General features: G+C 36.7%; 3 protein-coding genes and 2 pseudogenes across 6 annotated transcripts; 4 read left to right on the top strand and 1 right to left on the bottom strand.

Moving 5' to 3' along the window:
- The first annotated feature begins 157 nt into the window (after positions 1-157).
- Positions 158-1,910, top strand: LOC106295949. 3 transcript variants are annotated; one of them, XM_013731964.1, is made up of 6 exons: positions 158-313; positions 387-554; positions 713-877; positions 967-1,167; positions 1,237-1,334; positions 1,404-1,910. In XM_013731964.1, exons 1-6 carry the CDS (start codon positions 259-261, stop codon positions 1,839-1,841), a joined length of 1,125 nt encoding a protein of 374 aa, XP_013587418.1. In that variant the 5' UTR covers positions 158-258; the 3' UTR covers positions 1,842-1,910. The 3 variants fall into 3 exon arrangements, with proteins under 3 accessions (XP_013587418.1, XP_013587417.1, XP_013587419.1); XM_013731963.1 differs by having other exon boundaries at positions 384-554; XM_013731965.1 differs by having other exon boundaries at positions 384-554; positions 1,400-1,910.
- Positions 1,911-1,940: 30 nt separating this feature from the next.
- LOC106295948 lies at positions 1,941-4,435 on the bottom strand. Its single transcript, XM_013731962.1, has 7 exons — positions 4,175-4,435; positions 4,001-4,084; positions 3,755-3,931; positions 3,247-3,417; positions 2,935-3,150; positions 2,766-2,854; positions 1,941-2,680 (listed from the first exon to the last, which is right to left on the bottom strand). The coding sequence occupies exons 1-7, from the start codon at positions 4,263-4,265 to the stop codon at positions 2,006-2,008; spliced, it is 1,503 nt and encodes a 500-aa protein (XP_013587416.1). The 5' UTR covers positions 4,266-4,435; the 3' UTR covers positions 1,941-2,005.
- A 2,667-nt stretch (positions 4,436-7,102) lies between these two features.
- On the top strand, positions 7,103-9,403 carry LOC106343139 (serine/arginine-rich splicing factor RSZ21). Of its 2 annotated transcripts, none has more exons than XM_013782276.1 (6): positions 7,103-7,194; positions 7,269-7,376; positions 7,462-7,550; positions 7,671-7,881; positions 8,018-8,186; positions 8,552-9,403. In XM_013782276.1, exons 2-5 carry the CDS (start codon positions 7,288-7,290, stop codon positions 8,184-8,186), a joined length of 558 nt encoding a protein of 185 aa, XP_013637730.1. In that variant the 5' UTR covers positions 7,103-7,194; positions 7,269-7,287; the 3' UTR covers positions 8,552-9,403. The 2 variants fall into 2 exon arrangements, with proteins under 2 accessions (XP_013637730.1, XP_013637729.1); XM_013782275.1 differs by having other exon boundaries at positions 8,018-8,182; positions 8,552-9,388.
- On the top strand, positions 8,639-10,819 carry LOC106343138 (annotated as a pseudogene).
- Positions 10,820-11,420: 601 nt separating this feature from the next.
- LOC106344552 lies at positions 11,421-12,432 on the top strand (annotated as a pseudogene).
- Positions 12,433-19,878: the final 7,446 nt, after the last annotated feature.

The raw sequence follows: 19,878 nt of genomic DNA, 5'->3' as shown, positions 1-19,878 counted from the left end.
GCGTTTCGTCAATAGTCATAAAACAAACCGGGCCGTTATTGGGCCGTTTAAATATAATTGGTTGTTCCCCAATTCTCTTCCCTACACTTCACCACAGCAGATTATTTTTCTCCTAGGGCCCTAGCAATCCCCCAATTACACAAAGAAGAAGTGCGAGTCACACTTTAGTAAAAGGAATGAACTTTAAAGATGCTAAGCAGCAACATTAAGTAAAGAGATCCGCACAGTAGCTTTCTCAACTCCCTCATCGATTCCGACATGGCTTGGTCCTTTTCCTCCCTGTTACTCTTCTCGTTCTTCGTTTTCAATCTGGGTAAGTGCTCATTTGATATAACTGCTACCTGAGGTTTACTCTCATGGTTTTGATTCTGTTTTACATACAGTAGAGGGTAAGCCAGTTTTAGAAGACGGGTACGAGGTTACCACAGTGGTTGATGGTCATAAGTCTGGTCTGAATCCACACACGGTTCATGCTCTACCAGGATCGTCCAATATGATCGTCCTTGATTCGTCTGGAAGCACGTTCTACACTACTTCTTTTCCTCTGTCCGTAGGTAAACACACTGAAAGCCAACCCCTTTTTGTATGAATCGGATCGTCGTGACTGTGTTTGTGTATTAGGGCTTGTGGGCTTTTGATTGTGTGTGTGAAAGTCTTAAACTTTAACTATCTTTATGTGGAGATTTTCAGATGTGTGTGTGTGTTTGTGCAGATAGTGTGATAAACCGGTTTGCTGGGGATGGGAATCCCGGTTATTTAGATGGCAACGCTGGAAACAGCCGGTTCAACAAGCCGCGTGGTTTCGCTGTGGATGCTAAAGGGAATGTCTATGTTGCTGATAAGAACAATAAAGCTATACGCAAGATCAGCTCTTCAGGTGTTTAATCAATTTGTACTGTGCCCCTTTGCTTCAATGCTTGTTTGGTTAGAAAATATATTTATCTTTTGTTTGAATGAGCTTTGTAGGTTATGTAACCACAATTGCTGGAGGAACCTCAAAGGAGTTTGGACATAGAGACGGACCAGCACAGAATGCAACTTTCTCTAGTGATTTCGAGATAACTTTTATTCCTCAAAGATGTTGTTTGCTTGTTTCTGATCATGGAAACGAAATGATCCGCCAGATTAATCTAAAAGAGGAGGATTGCCTCCAAAGCTCTCATTCTAGTATGTGTTTTTTTATTTGATACTCTCTGCTTATAGAAACTTCAACGGTTCTTCTTTTGATGTTTTCAGATTTGGGGACATACTCTCTTTGGTCAATAGGGATTGCCCTTTCATGCTTTCTCGGTGTAGCCATTGGCTTTGCTTCTCGCCCTTACATCATTCGTCATGTAAGTTCACATTAATTGTAAGAACTTCATTCATATTGAGATTCTCTTAACCAAATCGTTAATAGACAGGAAGAAGTGAACCACCTCTCGTTCATCGCGACGTGGAAGCTTCTCCTAATCAAATTGGGGGAACAAGTTCGGACCTTCTTCTCCTACACTAGAAACCTAGTCGATGGATCAACCCTTTCTTCTCTACTAAGTAGACTAGTTATGATGATCGTTTCTCACCTTTCCCTCATGTATTCCGCAATAAGTAGATTAGTATGGTCAGTGGTATCTCCTCTTTTCTTCATGTGTCAGCCCAACAATGTAGCTGTTTTAGACAAGACAGTCTCTTTGCCTGATCAGGAAACCCCAAGTCAATCACAGCCGCAGCTTTCTCTGAAACCCTCTGATGATCTTATGGACCTGATTACGTTTGATGACGCAGAAGAAACTAATAATGCTGAAGAGCGCACTGATCAGGAAACTGTCACTGCTACATCTTTTGTAAATGTTGTGTTGTAGGAATTAAAGTAGCTTTGTGCTGAACGTTTGCTTAAGAATCTTTATGGAAGTGCTCGTCGTTTTCTTTTATATCACGGAATAATAACTAAAGTTTGCTACTTTTTCTTACAAAATCTAAATAACCATCTCAAAACCCACCTGTACCCAAAGCTACAATGCTCTTCTTATGTATAGGAATAGTAACCGTATGGGTAACTCACAGATTGGTGTGCTCTGTAATGAAGATTCTGGTGACTATTCATCTGATCTTCACACTCCATAAGCTTAGCAGTACCTGCTGCTGCCACACGCTTCTGGTCTTGCTCCTGGGCCGGTCCAAAAACAATCTCACTAGTCTTCCCACTGATCTTCTCATAATGAGTGTGTGGGATAGTTGAGTGATGCCTACGGTGATGCTGCTGCTCCTGTTGGAATTCAGGGTCCAAGCTTCTGAACAAGGAACGGCTCATGCGAAGCTGTTGAATACTCTCAGCGTCTTTGGACATGAAAGGGTAAGTCTTTTTGGGAGTGGGGTTTCTGGTCTCGATGGGAGGTGGTGGTTCGTCTTTGTTGTGTATCACAAAGCTCTCTTGAATTGGCCATGGAGCTGTGCTGTAAGCAGAAGAATGATTCGTTTCTTGGTGGTTGAAGCTGAAGCTTACTGTCTGCTTCTTTTTGAGACCAGGAAACATTCCACTGAACAGCTCCGCTATAAACAACCGAGCATTCGACATGAATACCCGTAACGGCACGAGGAAGCTTTCTTCTTGCTGCTCTTGCTCATCTCCGGTTGGAATCAGAGATGATCGTACTGGTTTCAAAGGCTTTTGATCAGGAACGGCTTTGTATATTTCTTGATCCTATGTCCAACACAACAACCACAATTGCTGGTTACAGCAGAAGATGGTAATGTTTAAGATGTTAGGATGCGATTTGGACACTTACAGTGTGATATGAAAGGATAGAACCGAGCCTACGTTGCAACAGAGCCAGCATGTAACCAAAGAAGCCTGCCGCTATAAGAACAGCAATCCCTGCAACATTTTTAAATTACAGCATTGAGTTCAGAGATATAAGATGATTTTAGTAAGGGAAGGAGACATCAACGCCTTACCAAGAGGAAAGTCACTTCCATATTCATAAGCACAGTCATCGAAATGGAGTTGGATCTCTCTGATAGCTCGGTTTCCACGGTCAACAACCAGCAAGGAACAGCTGCTTCCAACATAAATAACATCGAAATCATTTGAGAACTTTGCATCTTCACTCGGACCATCCACATGACCTCCTCCCCCACGAACCATTTTCCCCCCAGCAATGGTTGCGACTCCTGCCATCACAATTTTTTTTCTTTCTCAAATCTGATTCTTACCAAGCAACACTTATCCAAAAAGGAAACCACAAAACAACAGGAAAAGAAACACACCTGCTTCACTGATCTTCCTGATAGCATTGTTCACAGTATCTGCAACATAGATATTCCCTCTATCATCCACAGTAAGCCCCTTTGGATTGTTCAACCTCGCGTCTCGTAATCTACCGTCCACATGACCTGGATATCCTTCAGGTGAGCCAGTAACAAGCCTTGGTCTACTATCTGCCATATTGCAATGTTAATGGTGCAGTTAAAAGCATTTCTTGACCATCTATTAAATCATGAACAAAGAAGCAGCAAAAATCTCCTAATTTTCAACATTTTTAAACCTAAAAACAGCAATAAGTAAATAAGTCCATGTGCAGAGTGTACAGCGAATAGGTAAGAAAAATAGTATCTTTTTCCACGTGAAGGGTAGAGAAAATACGTCCGTATACACAATCCTTTCACACGATCATCAAATATTGAAAACCCACGTTGGCTGACGCGAAATCAAACAGTACAGCAATGTGACACACAAACCCAAAGTTTCGAAATGGGAAAAAAGTTGGAAGCTTACATAAGGAAAGAGAAGATGAAATCTTGTAAACGTTGCTATTCTCGGAGTCCAGAATAAGAAGCTCGCCATTGGGCAAGACCTGGAGAGAATAAGGCTCGATGCCGAGTTTGCTTCCGTCTAGGACCGTCTCCACCGAATACCCATTTTCGAATTTCACCATCGACTTCGTGGAAACCGCTGATTAGAAGAAGAAAGTTAGATAAAAATCAAAACTTTATAATCGGATGAAGTAGTGGTTTTGGAAACCTGTTTTTTTGGAGGTGGTTTTGAGAGACCATAGCCATTTCATGAGGGAAGTTCCGTGATTTGAGATGAACCCACTAACGATCTCTGCGGAAAGAGGATGAATAACGTGAGTAAAGATCGAAAAACGACCCATTGTGAAGAAAAAAGAAAAAAACAGAGTGAGACTAGACTAACTCGCTGGTGAAGTTGATGAAGGAGCTGAAGCTACAAGCCCAGAGAAGAGGAGAATGATGATACCCAGAAACAGAAAGTAGTCCCTTTTCATTACTTTTAGTTTCGGGAGAGACGTGAAGAGCTAAAACCCTAGTTCATATCTAAAAACAGAGAACAATGTGAATGATAGATACTTATGCTGAAGAGGAAATGGTTATCAAAGGAAATAGTGATGGTGTAAATGGTGAAGGAAGTAGGGACAATTTGTGAGGAAGGGAGGAGAAAAAGGTTGGAGACAACAAAAGTAGAGAGAGACGTAGACGAGCGACACACGTGTCATGTCATCAAACGTCGGCACAACAGCTTTTTTTAATGCCAGAAATTATTAGCAGCATGATATTATTGAAGACGTTGTAACAAACGTCCAAGGGACTGTCAACTGTGTTATCTATTAGTGTGATAGAAAATGCTCACAAGATTATTATATGTCATATACAAAACCAACTTGTTCATTTGGTTACTCTGTTACGAGTGAATACACCATTGAGATCTTCAAAAGATGATTCTATACAAAGAGATGAAAGAGGTAGAAGAAAACACCATCCCCCAAGCTTGGTAAAACAAAAATAATTTCTTTTTTTTTGTTACTCACACTCTGATACATTTCTTTTTTTTGGTATCAGATGATGCTCTCAGACGCCACATGTGTATGTGAGGAAGAAGTTCCTTGTTGATGCTCAGGCTTGGAGCTGCTCGATGCAGTAGCTAGTCCTGCTAGGAGCTTCAATACGTCAGAGACATCATCTAGGAAGTACTTGGCTTTCTTCGCACCGTGCAGGCAAAGATCTTTGGTCGCATTGGGAGGTCCGGGTTTGTCACTGTGCTTAATATGCTCTCAAACATCACCGTGTCAGGTGAGTTTCCATTCTCTACCATTCGGTGTATGACTTTCTCCACGGCTAGGCCTTTGCTTACTCCCTGCATCAGGAAGAATAACAGATTCGATCACATAAGAAGGTAGAAGGAAGCTTTTGCATTTGATTAGCACAAATGTTAGTCTTTAGCTTACCTGTGGTTTGACCTTTACAATGTGTTGGCCTTTCTCGAAAGACTTATTCTTGGTAACCTCACCGACCAATAAGATTGTGTTATTTCATATTCGATATCTTTTAAAAAAGAAAATAAAATATTGTCAAATTATATTATTTTTTAAAAATTAAAAGGTAAAAAAAATAAAAAAAAAAATAGTAGTAATTACAAAAAAATATATTTTTAACGTCGTCAGCAAAACATTAAACCCTAAATCTTAATCCCTAAACCCTAAATCCTAAACCCTAAACTCTTGGGTAAACCCTAAAATCTAGGATAAATCTTAAACTCTAGGATAAATCTTAAACTCTAAATCAAAATCACTAAACACTAAAACACTCAAGGGTTTAGGGTTTAGAATTTAGGGTTTAGAGTTTTAGGGTTTAATGTTTTTATTTAGAGTTTAGGATTTATCCAAGGGTTTAGGGTTTACCCAAGGGTTTAGAATTTACCTAATGGTTTAGGGTTTACCCAAGGTTTAGGTTTACCCAAAGATTTAGGATTTAGGGTTTAGGGATTAGGATTTAGGGTTTAGTATTTTGCTGACGACGTTAAAAAGATTTTTTTAATTCTTTTTTTGTAGCTGCTATTTTTTTTTTACTTTTTTTATTTTAAAAACATAATATAATTTGATAATATTTTGTTTCTTTTTTTAAAAGATATCGAATTTGAAATAATGAAATCTTATTGGCTGGTGAGGTTCACCGTAGGGGATGAACCCAAGAATAACTCTTCTTGAAATAGATATATAGAGGTTATCCTATAAAAAAGGAAAACAAAAACTAAAATCTTACCATACAAGAGAAAATACCAGAGCTCGATACGCATCAGATAGACAAAATAGTTTGGTGAGCTACAAGTTCGTGTTGAGTCTTCACTTGAGTCATGAGGAGTCTCAAAACCAAATCAGATGGGCCGCTGGGTATCGATATATACACTATTTTTACACTGAAGCAATTGAATAGAATCTTGCTTATATATCTTTAAGAAACAAATGAACCACTAAGAAATATGTAGTATTGATTCACTGATTCCTTGAATCAACATATGCAACTTGCTGAACAGTGTTGGATAGTAAGAAACCTATGAAAGCAAGTTCGCCAACATCTAGACTAACATAAAACAAAAGAGGAGAAAAAATCCATCTATACTATTAAAGTAGGATCTTATTGTCCTTTTTACCTTAGCCTGCCATTTTCTTTACTAACATTGCATGTTTCATTAAGGGTAATCAAGTAATATTAATAACACATCTATATTGGGTCATTTTTTTGGATTCAGCCCACTGTCCACTTCAGATCTCTATTGGGCCATTTGAGCCGATTAAGAAATCAGATTCAATTCTCACATTTTTTTTTCTTTTGGCCATTGAGTCCAAATTCAAATAATTTTTTTCAACCATTCTTAATTATTTTTTTTAATTTTCTTAATATAATTTAAGCATTCATAAAAAAATAAATTTTTTCATTGAAAAGTATAAATCTTTATTAAAAGTATATAATTTTTTTTATTAAAAAAATTAACCACATAATGAAATTAATTTATCAGAGTTATACCAACTTAATTCATTAAAGAAATAAAGTTTAATTTTTTAAATATAAATAGTCATTTAAAATGAAACACGATAAAGAAAAATAAAAAGTTTAAGTCTTTTATAAAATAAAACACAAATATATGAAATATGACATTTACTAAATATTTGTCAATTGAAAAAAAAAAAGGAAAATAAATATGGGCTTTGATCAAAATCTAGTTGAATGCTTAAATTAACTCCTTTTGTGAAATATCAGACTTCTTGTGAAAATTTCTTTCAAAGAAGGGACTTACTTGTAAAATTCTTTCACTATAATTAAACTAACTTATCAGTCCTCGAACATTCGTGCTCTCTTTCCTCTCCCAAGTCTGAACCCTAATACATCCTCCCCACTCCGCCGTAAGACCTCGATTCTCAGGTACCATACTTCGATTTCTCAGGTTCGATATCTTCTCATCAAGTCTCTGTAACTGACAATTCGGGTTCGTTCAGATTTGTCTGATTTGGCAACATGACAAGGGTTTATGTCGGGAATCTGGACCCCCGGGTCACCGAAAGGGAACTCGAAGATGAATTCAGGATCTTTGGCGTCCTTCGCAAGTAAATCTCTGAGCTATTTAATCTTTTAGTCACTTTTGTTTTCTGAACAGTGGGCTAATTTTGACGGCTTGAGATCAAATCGCAGTGTTTGGGTAGCTCGTAGGCCACCGGGCTACGCTTTCCTCGAGTTCGATGACGAAAGAGATGCTTTGGATGCAATCAGGGCTTTGGATGGTCAGTGTTAATCTCAATCTCATACGTTTGTGATTAGTTTTGTTGCTTTGATTTTGATTTAATTTTGTTGCAAGATTGTAACTTTTTTTCTTTTGTTAACAACTGAGACATGGTCTTCAGGGAAGAACGGGTGGCGTGTGGAGCTTTCTCACAAAGATAAGGGAGGTCGTGGAGGTGGTGGCCGTCGCGGTGGTATTGAGGACTCCAAGTGCTACGAGTGTGGAGAGCCTGGACATTTTGCGAGGGAGTGTCGCCGTGGTCGAGGAGGCTATGGGAGGCGTAGAAGCCCTAGCCCTCGCCGTAGGAGTCCTGATTATGGATATGGACGCAGGTGAGTTTTTAACTAAAACATTGCTACTTCAATAATATTCTTGTTCTTTAAAGTACTGCCAATTGCTAGAAAAAGCAGTGGGTTGATTCTTGATATGCATTTTTTGTTCATTGGGGAATCCATCTTGTTCGTTCAGGAGCATCAGCCCTCGTGGAAGAAGGTCTCCTCCAAGGCGTCGCAGTGTGAGTCCACCTCCACCCCGCCGCTACAGCAGATCCCCACCACCGTATCGTAGCTCAAGACGTGACTCCCCTCGCCGCAGAGACTCGCCCTATGGCAGACGTTCACCATATGCCAATGGGTAAGTAAGTTCACAGTTTCCTTAATATGATTGATATCTAAACATTCTCAACTCCGGCTTTGTCTCTACATATGAATGAACTATATATCTGAACTCTAGATCTCAAGACCAACAACCCTATAATCTACCATGCCTAATCATTTTTTGTAAATCCCTCTAAAAGTCAGATAGTCTAAGCTGACACAATAGGCTTCACCTCTACTACATTCAGTCTTAGGTTAGTTACAGAAGATCACAATTAGGAATGTTTGCAGCTTGAGCAGCTGAATTTCTTGAGATATGAAACATCACTTCCTCTATCATAATTCTCTGAATCCTCTTTTTTTTTTTTTGTCGGTGGCTCATATTCTCTTCGCATTTATCTTGCAGGGTGTGAGACTCTTACTGAAGAAGAAGGAACGATGAGTGTTGCTGTGCCCGTTAGGATATGTTTACTATGCTATTAGTTCTTCTAGGGTTGGTTGTTGAGCATGGACTCAGTGGCGTCTTATTAGACTTTTCTGTGATTTGGAACTCTCCTTCAAGCTGTTCTCCAACGGCTCTCTGTCTTGTTCTTGTTATCTTGGACTACTGTCGACCGTCTTGGCTTGCTGTCTTCAGCGTGCTTGAACCCTAAGGTCGTTTTCATGCTTTATTTGACTACAATATTACTCATATCATCCATATATATATATATATATATATATATGCTTCTGGTGTGTTTTGTTGCATACATTTTTCTTATATCTCTTCCGTGTGATATACCTAAAAGATTCAAGTGTTTTCACTTTTTTCTTTCTTGTGAGGTATGATTTCTGGTAAGATACTGGGATCTCTCGGCAGCTGCGCTGCATCTTAGTCTCCCACAACTTTAGCTTTGTCATCTTCAACCCATCAATCTGCATCATCATCATCTCAACCATCATCAGCTAGATTTGCTTGTTGTCACTTTTTAAAAGATTGCATTGTTCTTCACTCATCATTCTTACCTTGATCTGCAATCAAGCTTCTAATGAAAGATCCTCTACCTCGGTCTCTGCTCGCCACGCCAATAGTTTTACACATCACTTAGGTTCTCTGCACACTTTTTGGTCACTCTAGTTTTCAACATCTATTGGTACTATTAATCTTTCTTTGGGGGTTAGTTAAAGTTAAAATTACATGTAACCCTTTGTGGATGCTTCCTTTTGTATTTCTTGTGAAAATGTGTTGAGTCTTCTGTGATCATGATTTGATTTTCCACTGACGCTTTCCTTTATCGTACATACGTACCCATGACATGAATATTCTTCCTCTGCCAGAATGAATTGTAGCCAGACTTGTGGACCAAGTCAACGTCAACGTTAATTGAAAACGGCCATTAGCTGCATATCAACTACATTATTACACAAACTGTGACCTCCCCATCTTCTTCTTTGGTGAGAAATAAGAGAGAAACGCAAAAGGAGATGAAGATTCAGGAGAATCTCGAGTTCGTTGATGTACTCAAACGAGCAAGGAAGCTAGTCTGTGGTAACATAAACCTCCTTCTCTTCCTCTTCATTTGCACTCTCCCTCTCTTTTGTTTCTTGATCTTCTTGGAGCTCTCTCTCCAAACCACCGTCTTAGTCGCTTCTGAATACTTCTCTCGAGAAGTCAAGTTTTGGGGTTACTACTACACCGCTCCTCGAGATCATGCCTTGTTGAAGAACCTGATTTCGCTGCTTCTCCCGACATTTCTCTTATACTTGTTCCCATACAGCCTCTTAGACCTCCTCACCACCACAACCATAGTCTCCGCATCTTCACTAGTCTACACAAGCGAAGAGGAACCTCTAGGACTACGACAGTTGGTTCGGAGAACCGTGGAGATATGTCAGAACAGAATAGAAGGTTGTCTGATCACTTCTCTCTATATCCTCCTCATGTCAACCTCTGTTTTCTTCCGTTTCTTCTTCGCAGCAACGAACTATTTGTACATAGTTTCTCTCATCAGAGTTGGTGATTACTCGTACTACTATTACATTAGTATTGGGAGATGGTGGCAGTTATACCACACGCAGCAGCTTCGAAGATCTAAGTCCAAGTAGGATCTTGTTCGACTCGGTGATGGCTCTCTTTCACGGTGCTATCTTCATAGTTTTGCTTGCCAAGTTCAGCAACATGGGTTTGGTTGTTTCCATGTTAGAAGAATAAGAAGATGGTCAAGGCATCTATGGAGCAGATGCTTTAAGTTTGTCTTCTTACTATGGAAGAGGACACGAGAAGAGTGGTCTCTGGGTGATGCTTGTGTTCTTGTTATTCGCTCTTGCGACGAGGATACGGTATTTATGCCTCAAATGCAGTGAGAGTTCGAGTAGTAATGGAAATGGAGTCTTGTACACAAGTTTCTACGTGGGTTTGATTTGTGTTGGGAATATAATCAAGTGGGTGGCTACTGGCTAGTGTCGTGTTATACTGTGATTGTAAAACGAAGGGTTTTGGAAAAGAAGTGTGATGTGGAGACTGGATCACTAAGGCTTTTGCTAAGTAAGAGAAATAGCTTCTCATCACCAATCATCTACATACTTTTGGTCTGATCGTATTTGCTTTCCTTGTAGTAAAGTTTGGCATCTTTGTCACACATTTACTTTATCCAACAATAAGAGGGCTATTTACATTTGAGTTTAAGCCCTTAAAGTCATTACCTTTTAATGTATTGTTCTTTGACCTATCAATGTTCATAATCTTGGCCATTAAGTCACGATGGCCAATTTTTTTTTTTTTATCGGGGATATCCGATGGACCGAGGTCCAACCGACTTATCTACGAGAACATGTCCACCGGTGTTAAAAAAACTTGGGTGTTTGCAATGTAAGTTAGATATCATATACCACACAAACAAATAAATCTGAGTTTGTTAGATTTCAAAATAGATGCTTAGCACTTCCAAATCTGTCAAAATGGATGCTTAGCACCTTTCCAAACCACTCAACCACACCTGTGTGGTTAAATATAATAGTTTAATAAGATTTTTGCACATTCACATCTAATTTAACTACAAATATGTTAGTTTAATAATTCAACTTGACTCAGACGTCGCCCATAAAATAGAATTGAAGCTTATCTACTTAATCCCCACTGCTATTTGAACATTTCACGGTGACTTGCAGATGAAGTCAACCTCAATGAGGGACAACGACCGTTAATGGAAGACTAATTGGCACTTACATGTTTAAAAACATCAGATTTTTGATTGCATTGTCATCTTCTTATATTGAGAAAGGGAGCACCAAAATTGATGGAGATGAAGATAGATGAGAAGCTAAGCGTCATGGAACTACTAAAACGAGCTGCTAAGTTACTCTTCAGTAACATCAGTTTCCGCTTTCTTCCTCTTTCTCCTCTCTCTCTCCCACTGTTTTGTTTCTTGATCTTTTTCGAGCTTTCCCTCCAAACCACCATCTCCCTCGCTTACCAGTTCCCTTCCCATAAACTAAATCTTGGCGGTTACTTCCTTCTTCAAGATCAGATAAATTTTCCAGAGAATGATCTGATTCCATGGTTGATTCAGACATCTTTGCTATACTTTTTCCCCTACAGCCTTCTTGACCTCTTTACCACCACCATGATCGTTGCAGCATCTTCCACGCACGAGGAAAAACTCTTGGGGATGCTTTATTTGGTACGGAGATCTGCCAAAATATGTCAGAACAGACTTGTAGGTTGTCTGATCACATCACTCTATGTCCTCCTCTTGTAAACATCTGTTTTCTTCAGTTTTTTTTCAGACTCAGTCAACTTCTTGTTCATTGCTTCTCTGACACGCCAAAGCTTCTACAAACTGTTCTACGCGGTGGTGATTCTGATTCATGGTACTATCTTCATAGTTCTGACTGCAAAGTTCATCAAGTAGAGACTATGGAGTGCGGGATGGAACATGGGTTGGGTTGTTTCACTCTTAGAAGAAGAAGAAGAAGAAGATGGTAAAGGCATATGGAACCAACGCTCTTGTCTCTTTCATATTGGTATGGAAGTGGACATGAGAAACGTGACCTTTGGATGATGTTGATGTTCTTGGTCTTCGCTATTGCGATGAGGATGCCATGTTTATACTCCAGATGCACAGTGAGAATTCGAATGGAAATGGAGTTTTGTACACTGGTCTCTATGTTGGTTTGATTTGTGTTGGGAATGTGGTTAAATGGGTAGTTTGCGTTGTTAGTTACCATGCTTGTAGAACTAGGGTTTCAGAGAAGAAGGATGATGAGGATCAAAATCTAAGGCTTTTGCTACATAGAAATTGTATATGATCAAAACACAGTAAGGAATAAGAATCTTTAACAATGTATCTGCTACCAATTGTTTTTGTGACACGCCTTTTTTTTCACTGAATATTTCATTTAAAAACTAAAAAGAAGAAATGAAACCAAAACGATGGCTCAAATCATGATGTCCGTAACAAAGAGAAATAAGCTTGAAGAACTTTTTTGCTAAAACATCGGCAACTAAGTTGTCCGATCTAGAAACATAATAGAAAGAAAATGCTGCAAACCCAGAGGAGATTGTTCGGATGTCGTACACAATTCTGATAATTTCTTTAGACTGGAGGTTGCCGGAAATAGCTCTGATGGTGAAGTCGTTATGCCGATCGATTGTGAGGCCAAATCCCTTGTATCAGCTTCTTCAACTCTGCTAGGCTCTCTAGATCCATACTGTTCATCATCTTCTGCCATATATTCCAACAGAGATCTCATCTAAATCTCTAAATTTGCTGCTGCTTCATAGATAAATTTATTGAAGAAGGTGTTTGTAATGTCCTCCTAGCAAGTTAGAGATCCTGGCTGCAGCTGTCTGAACCAGCGGAATGCATCTCCAGAGAGAGAATAAGGGAAGATCTTACAGGGTATGTAGTCTACAGATATTTCATTCTGCTCACTCCTTGAAACTAGATCCTCAGGCTTTTCGATGTGGTTTCTGGGATCTTCACGAAGAAGATCCTGGAAGGGGTCTTGACCTACCCAATCATACCATTCTCGGCTCAGATCAAAATCATTCATCTCAGCAACATCAATAACATCAGGGATCACATCACCCTGAGCATTAATCAACTGTCATGCGCTGTTGCGAGTGCGACCTTCTTCGTCTAACATCCCATTCTCATTGACCTGAAGTATGAGCACTTTGACTTTCTCTGTCTCCACACAAGTGGTGTCGGTCATCAGATGAACAATACCATGATGAACAGTACCATGATGAACAGTGCCGCGGTGAGCAGTGTCTCGATGAGCAGTGTCTCGATGAACAGTGTCGTGATGAACATTGTCGCGTTGAACAGTGTCGATCGGCGGCAGATTAACAGTATCGATCGACGGCGGAAGAATAGTGTCGATCGACGGCGGAAGAACATTGTCGATAGACGGTTGATGAACAGTGTCGAATGACGGTTGGTGAACAGTGTTGAGGTGAACAGTACTCGTATGAACAGTGTCGGGATGAACAGTATCCGAATGAACAATGTCGAAATAAACAGTACCCAAATGAACAGTATCGATCGACGCGAGATGAACAGTGCCGATCGACGTCGGGTGAATAGTGTCGATCAACGCGGGATGAATAGTGTCGATCGATGTTTGGATTTCTACGCTGCCAATCACTGCTTGGAGGGTGTCGACTGCCCTCTTAGACTTATGGATCACGCGTTCCAAATCCAGTGACTCTACTAGTAAGAGCCTTATTCCCTTGCTGCTTCTGGTACTCATATGTATGTACCTGAAACAGAAAAAAAAAATTTATGAGTTTTTTAGAACAATAGGAATAACCTAGATTAAATCTAGCTAGACAAGATCTAATGGCGATCAAAGCTCCTCGGCAACGGCGCCAAATTTAATCACTCAAATTACCCTAAGGAGTGACTTTACTCTCTCAAATTAGAGGTTCGGTGTAGTACTTAGGGATCGAATCCACATAGAGCTAGGACACACAATAGATCTAAGCAGTTTATGATTAAGCTAGACTAGAAATTTAATAATGCAGTAAATATAGTAAACTAGGTCGAACAAGGTACTTGTCCTTAAGGGACTGAAAGTTGTTTGATGGAAGGATGGTTTCCTAGATCTAGGGTTTAGGTAATCAGGATTATAGATGTATAGAGACTAAAGCATGTGATATTAAAGAACTCAACTTAATAACAATCTATCAACTTTCGTTTGTTTGGATTATCTATTGATAGGATCTCGAAGTCTCAGCTTTCGCTCGTTGAGCCGAGCAAGCGTCGATCGATGTTACCACTTGGTAATCGATCGATTTGCCTTTCAGAACATCGATCGATTTATCTATAGGATAATCGATCGATGGCTCCTTCCTATCAAGCTTTACCAGCTGGTTGAACTAATGTTCACTAGATTGCTAAATCAACTGTCGTTTGTTTCTAACAGATCTAGCTTAATAAGGACTTATTCAGGTTTATAACAACTTAGATCAATAGTCTAGTTAGATACTCTAGAACAAGCTAATCCCTCATAAACCCTAAATCTAACAGGTGGATCTATTCAGACATGAAGTTTATCACAAAAATCACAGATGAATAGATGAATAACATAAAATATAAATAAAACCAAAACCAATGGAGTTCCAAGAGTACTCTCAAGGAGTTCCCCTCTTCTCTCCAACCCCAAAACTAAGAAAGAACAATAGAATAAAGCTTAGATAGCCTAGCCGTCAACAATGGCATATAAATAACAAAAGTAGGGTTTTAGGTCGTCCAAGGGTATTCTGGTAATTTTTGGTTGCTTCTGGGCTTCAGTCGGTCATAAAATATGCTAGGCCCATATTCTGGCATCACCATCGATCGACACCAAGGGTGCACCGTCGATCGACAGTTCTTCATCTCCTCGACAGCTTCCTCTCGCGAGGCAGACTGACCACTCTTCGGTAAAACATGCATAACTTCTGCTACAGGATGCTGATTGACCTCAAACCGGTGGCATTGGAAAACTAACTGAAATCTTTATCTTCTGTTAATATATGGGCTCAATCTAACGGTGGGAAGGTCTCCATCCATATCTAGACATCTGACGCGTCTGTGAAGCTCTGCATTCAAAAGGCTCCAAAAGACACTAAAAGACACCAAAATCACCAATTTCCTCCAAATCATCCCTGAACCTGTAAATACTCTAAATAAACTCTATATCTTAGTAAATATATATTAAAACACTTATAAACAATGGCTAAAAGTGGATAAAATCTATGGCCTATCAATCTTCTTACTATCGAAGAGGACACAAGAAGAGTGGTGTTTAGTGATGTTTGTGTTCTTGACATTTTGTTATTCACTCTTGCGCAGGGCCGAACTTGAAGATTAATAGACTCAAGCCCAAAATATTTTTGGCCAGTAATTATTAATTAATATGTTAAGAAACAATAAAAATATGAATAGGGAAAAAACTCAAATTATGTATGAAAAGAGAAAATCAGGTAAAAACCACTAGTCCTACAGTAAAATATTTATAAAATTTGATCCCTAACATCTTTAATATAAAATAAGGCCCTGCATATGATGACCCAGCTCTAAATGTCATATAAGATGTATTAATATAAAAAAACTAATTCACCATAAAATTATTATATTTTAAGAATGAAACTTTGTTTCTCAATATAAAAATAAAATTATTATATTTTAAGAATGAAACTTTGTTTCTCAATATAAAAATGAAATTTTAGAATCTTCATTAGATCGAATGATCAATCAGACTCTAGTTTAGTAATGTTCCTAATTTTTCAACTCTTTGACTTTAGTCAAATCTATATATATATAGCAAGATTTTCTAAATAATCTATAAGAAGAAAATATATATACACATATGTTAGGTAAAGCGAAAAAAAAAACTAGTCCAAATGGTAATTAATGGTTATATATATTACCTCTTTAAAATTATTTTGACACAACATACTTTATATATATATCTTAAATATTTTTATTTTGTATAATAACAAGAATATAAAATCACACTTTTCAATAGAAGCACATCACAAGATTGTTTAAGACATCAAAACCATGAAAATACATGCATCCTTGATATTCATGTTCATCCTATCTTTCTTTGCTTTACATCAGTGTATGTATATATTTTATCGTTTTTATTATTTATGTTTCTTTGTTTTTTCCCTTTTTCTCAAAATGTTTCTTATTTTTCCGTCGTTGATGGTTGGTTGATGTATGATTTATATGTGAAGGTGCAAAGATGAATGTTAGAGGAATAGAGGATTCAAACATAGTCATACCATCAAATTGTGTTCATGTTATGTGTTCTAGAATATTTGTAAGAGATTGTTGGTGCTGTCCAGGACCAGATCGCAAATGTTGGAAAGACGAAACTTCATGTGATGCTATATGTCCTCGCCCTCATCTTACTCCAAAGTAATGTTTGATAAATCTTAATGTATTAGAAATTGTTGTTCACCTTGTGACCCAAATTAAAGTATTAAATAATAAAAAGTAATTTTGTTTTACCTATATTTAAATTTCTTATTTATAACTTGAAATTTTATTTAAATATTTAAATTTGTTTTAGGAAATTAAGAGTAATTTTGTCATTAGATTTCATCACATTCGTTACATATATACATTTCCAAAGTATGCAATCCGATTATGTTTCAGTTATGAACAAATTCACATTTTAATTTAACAGAACCTATTAAATTAAGAAACATGCAATATTAATGTTATTCATACAAAATAAATTATTTTTAAAATTTTAAATCGCCTTAAGTTATTGCATATTTTTTAATTTAAATTCTTCATTCTCAAATTAGATAAAAATTATAGTTCACCATTAGCTTATATTTTCATTAAAATTGTTAATCCATTGAATAAGAGTGGAGTTATCGATAGTAATAAAGATTTTTTTGTTTAAATAGTTTTAATAAATTTGTAAAATGACAGAATCTCCATAGTTGAAACTATCATTGGAGAACGACACTAAACGGCAAAATATCATATTAGCAAAGGTATCCGTAATATGCATAAAAATGTCAAAATGTTTTTATACATTAAAATGAAAATTTGATAATTTTAATCAAATATTATAATTAAGTAGTTTTTAGGATTAATTAATGTTTTTTTTTGCATGTATGACTTTTGCAATAGCCGAATGCATGACGCATCTTAATTTAAGGAATAGTGGTTTAGTTTAGGTAGTATTTTTGTCCTCGTACAAAACGTGCATTGGACCTCCAGGTTTAATTTAGCTTTTAATTAATTTATTATTATATTTTGGTTTTATTCAGTAATAATATTAATGTTTTAGTTTTTTAAATTAAAATTTTAAATTAAAATTTTAAATTATTTTATTCTATATTTTATTTGTAATTTTATTTAAATTTTTTTTATTTGATCGCGAACTAACTCATTTAACTTGTGATCTAGATTATCTGAGTTCGAGTTTACATATGAAAACTCATATAATAAATGAGTTGAACTGAGTTAATTAGCTTATGAAAGATACGAGCTCACTACGAGCTGAGCTGAGTTGAGGGAGCTAGCTCATTTTGACACCCTTACAAAAAACATGCATAGATTTTATATAGTCATATAAATAACATTTGAAACATTTGATATGGTTTATGTCAAACTTTTATAAAATCTCGATCTTTTCTAAATGCATTTGAGTGAAATAAATGTGAGTTTACTAAAATGTAACAAATTTTAATTGTTGCTATAAATGGGGTCAGCGAAAATATTTAGTTGTATTTAATAGGTTAAACTAACAAATGAATATGTCCAAAAAACTTTTTAAAGTAGGTTTTTGGGAATGATTTCCTTTTAATAGTATAGATTTAAAAAACTATCTCGCAATAAAATTAGTATATTTTAAGAATGAAACTTAGCTTCGCAATATAAAAATAAAATTTTGTAATAGTCATACTTTATAGATCGAATGGTCAATCAGACTCTGGTTTAGTAATGTTCCTAATTTTCCAACTCTTTCATTTTTGTCAAATATATATATATATACACATATGTTAGGTAAAGCGAAAAAAAAAACTAGTCCAAATGGTAATTAATGGTTATATATATTACCTCTTTAAAATTATTTTGACACAACATACTTTATATATATATCTTAAATATTTTTATTTTGTATAATAACAAGAATATAAAATCACACTTTTCAATAGAAGCACATCACAAGATTGTTTAAGACATCAAAACCATGAAAATACATGCATCCTTGATATTCATGTTCATCCTATCTTTCTTTGCTTTACATCAGTGTATGTATATATTTTATCGTTTTTATTATTTATGTTTCTTTGTTTTTTCCCTTTTTCTCAAAATGTTTCTTATTTTTCCGTCGTTGATGGTTGGTCGATGTATGATTTATATGTGAAGGTGCACGGATGAATGTTAGAGGAATAGATGATTCAAACATAGTCATGACATCAAATTGTGTTCATGTTACATGTTCTAGAATATTTGTAAGAGATTGTTGGTGCTGTCCAGGACGAGTTCGCAAATGTTGGAAAGACAAAGCTTCATGTGATGCTATATGTCCTCGTACTCATCTTCCTCCAAAGTAATGTTTAATAAATCTAGATGTATTAGAAATTGTTGTTCACCTTGTGACACAAATTAAAGTATTAAATAATAAAAAGTAAATTTGTTTTACCTATATTTAATCTTCTTATTTAAAAGTTTTATTTAAATATTTAAATTAGTTTTAGGAAAAAAAAAAATAGTTTTATTTAAAGAAAATTTGATCATTTTAATCAAATATTAAAATTAAATAGTTTTTAGGATCAATTAATGTTTTTTTTGCATGTATGACTTCTGTAATAGTCGAATGCATGATGCATCTTAGCTTAATGGAATAGTGGATTAGTTTAGGTAGCATTTTTGTCCTCCTACAAAAAATGCATTGGACCTCTATGTATTACTTGACAACTTAGCATACCCAAGAAGATTGGTTTTAGAAAGCATGAGAACAAAAATAAGGAATTTTCTTTTCTAAGGCTATAAGATGCTTAAATCAGTAAAGTGTTTGGGGCTAATGAGTAATCGCGTCCATAGATCAGGATTCCTATCTGATGTGAGTGTTTGGTATAACAATAATTCTAACAATAACTAATGAACTGTGTAGAAGTGGGATTAAAACTCTTTATGTGAGTGTTTCTTTATAAGGATGTATTATGCTCATGACTATAATGAGCCTTCTCCCCTCCTCCCTTGCTTTTTTTGGCTTGTCATCACTAAAAATTAAAGTGAGGGATCGGTAGCTGCAAGAAGTACTCAAATCCTGCAGTTACACAAATCCAAGTTTGCTTTTTGTTCACAAATCATGGACCTCCTCATGGTTCTACTCATATAGTTTTTTCTTTGAAACATAACTTCTTTTCGTTACGATACGGACATTCGGACTACAACGTGAGGAGTTAAAGATATATAACTGTACAATCATTATAATAAGGTCCTAAAGCAGCATACAGAAAGACAAAGTCTTGCGATGAGGATAGACCGTGTTTATGCCTCAAATGCAGTGCGAGTTCGAGTGGAAACGGAGTCTTGTACACAAGTTTCTTTATGGGTTTCATTTGTGTTGGGAATATGATCTCAAGTGAGTGGCTACTGTACATACAGGGATTGTAGAACTAGGGTCTTGGAAAAGAAGTGTGATGTGGAGATTGGATCAAAAGCTACATAAGACATTGTTTAGGATCAAACCAAAGACCGAACCAGTAGCCTTTGTCCTCTACATACT

Source organism: Brassica oleracea, chromosome C5 (genome assembly GCF_000695525.1).
Source record: "Brassica oleracea var. oleracea cultivar TO1000 chromosome C5, BOL, whole genome shotgun sequence".
Classification (NCBI taxonomy): domain Eukaryota; kingdom Viridiplantae; phylum Streptophyta; class Magnoliopsida; order Brassicales; family Brassicaceae; genus Brassica; species Brassica oleracea.
The sequence above is the reverse complement of the archived record's forward strand: the minus strand, read 5'-3'. Positions and strand labels throughout refer to the sequence as shown.

What these genes read in the sequence shown, in the direction of transcription:
- LOC106295949 (XM_013731963.1), top strand. Translation starts at nt 259, where the DNA reads ATGGCTTGGTCCTTTTCCTCCCTGTTACTCTTCTCGTTCTTCGTTTTC. An exon ending in GTTCTTCGTTTTCAATCTGG is followed by an intron (nt 314 to 383) that starts GTAAGTGCTCAT and finishes TTTTACATACAG; the next exon opens with TAGAGGGTAAGCCAGTTTTA. An exon ending in CCTCCAAAGCTCTCATTCTA is followed by an intron (nt 1,168 to 1,236) that starts GTATGTGTTTTT and finishes TGATGTTTTCAG; the next exon opens with ATTTGGGGACATACTCTCTT.
- LOC106295948 (XM_013731962.1), bottom strand. Translation starts at nt 4,265, where the DNA reads ATGAAAAGGGACTACTTTCTGTTTCTGGGTATCATCATTCTCCTCTTC. An exon ending in AACCACCTCCAAAAAAACAG is followed by an intron (nt 3,932 to 4,000) that starts GTTTCCAAAACC and finishes TCTTCTAATCAG; the next exon opens with CGGTTTCCACGAAGTCGATG. An exon ending in TTCATCTTCTCTTTCCTTAT is followed by an intron (nt 3,418 to 3,754) that starts GTAAGCTTCCAA and finishes GCAATATGGCAG; the next exon opens with ATAGTAGACCAAGGCTTGTT.
- LOC106343139 (XM_013782275.1), top strand. Translation starts at nt 7,288, where the DNA reads ATGACAAGGGTTTATGTCGGGAATCTGGACCCCCGGGTCACCGAAAGG. An exon ending in ATCTTTGGCGTCCTTCGCAA is followed by an intron (nt 7,377 to 7,461) that starts GTAAATCTCTGA and finishes ATCAAATCGCAG; the next exon opens with TGTTTGGGTAGCTCGTAGGC. An exon ending in TGCAATCAGGGCTTTGGATG is followed by an intron (nt 7,551 to 7,670) that starts GTCAGTGTTAAT and finishes CATGGTCTTCAG; the next exon opens with GGAAGAACGGGTGGCGTGTG.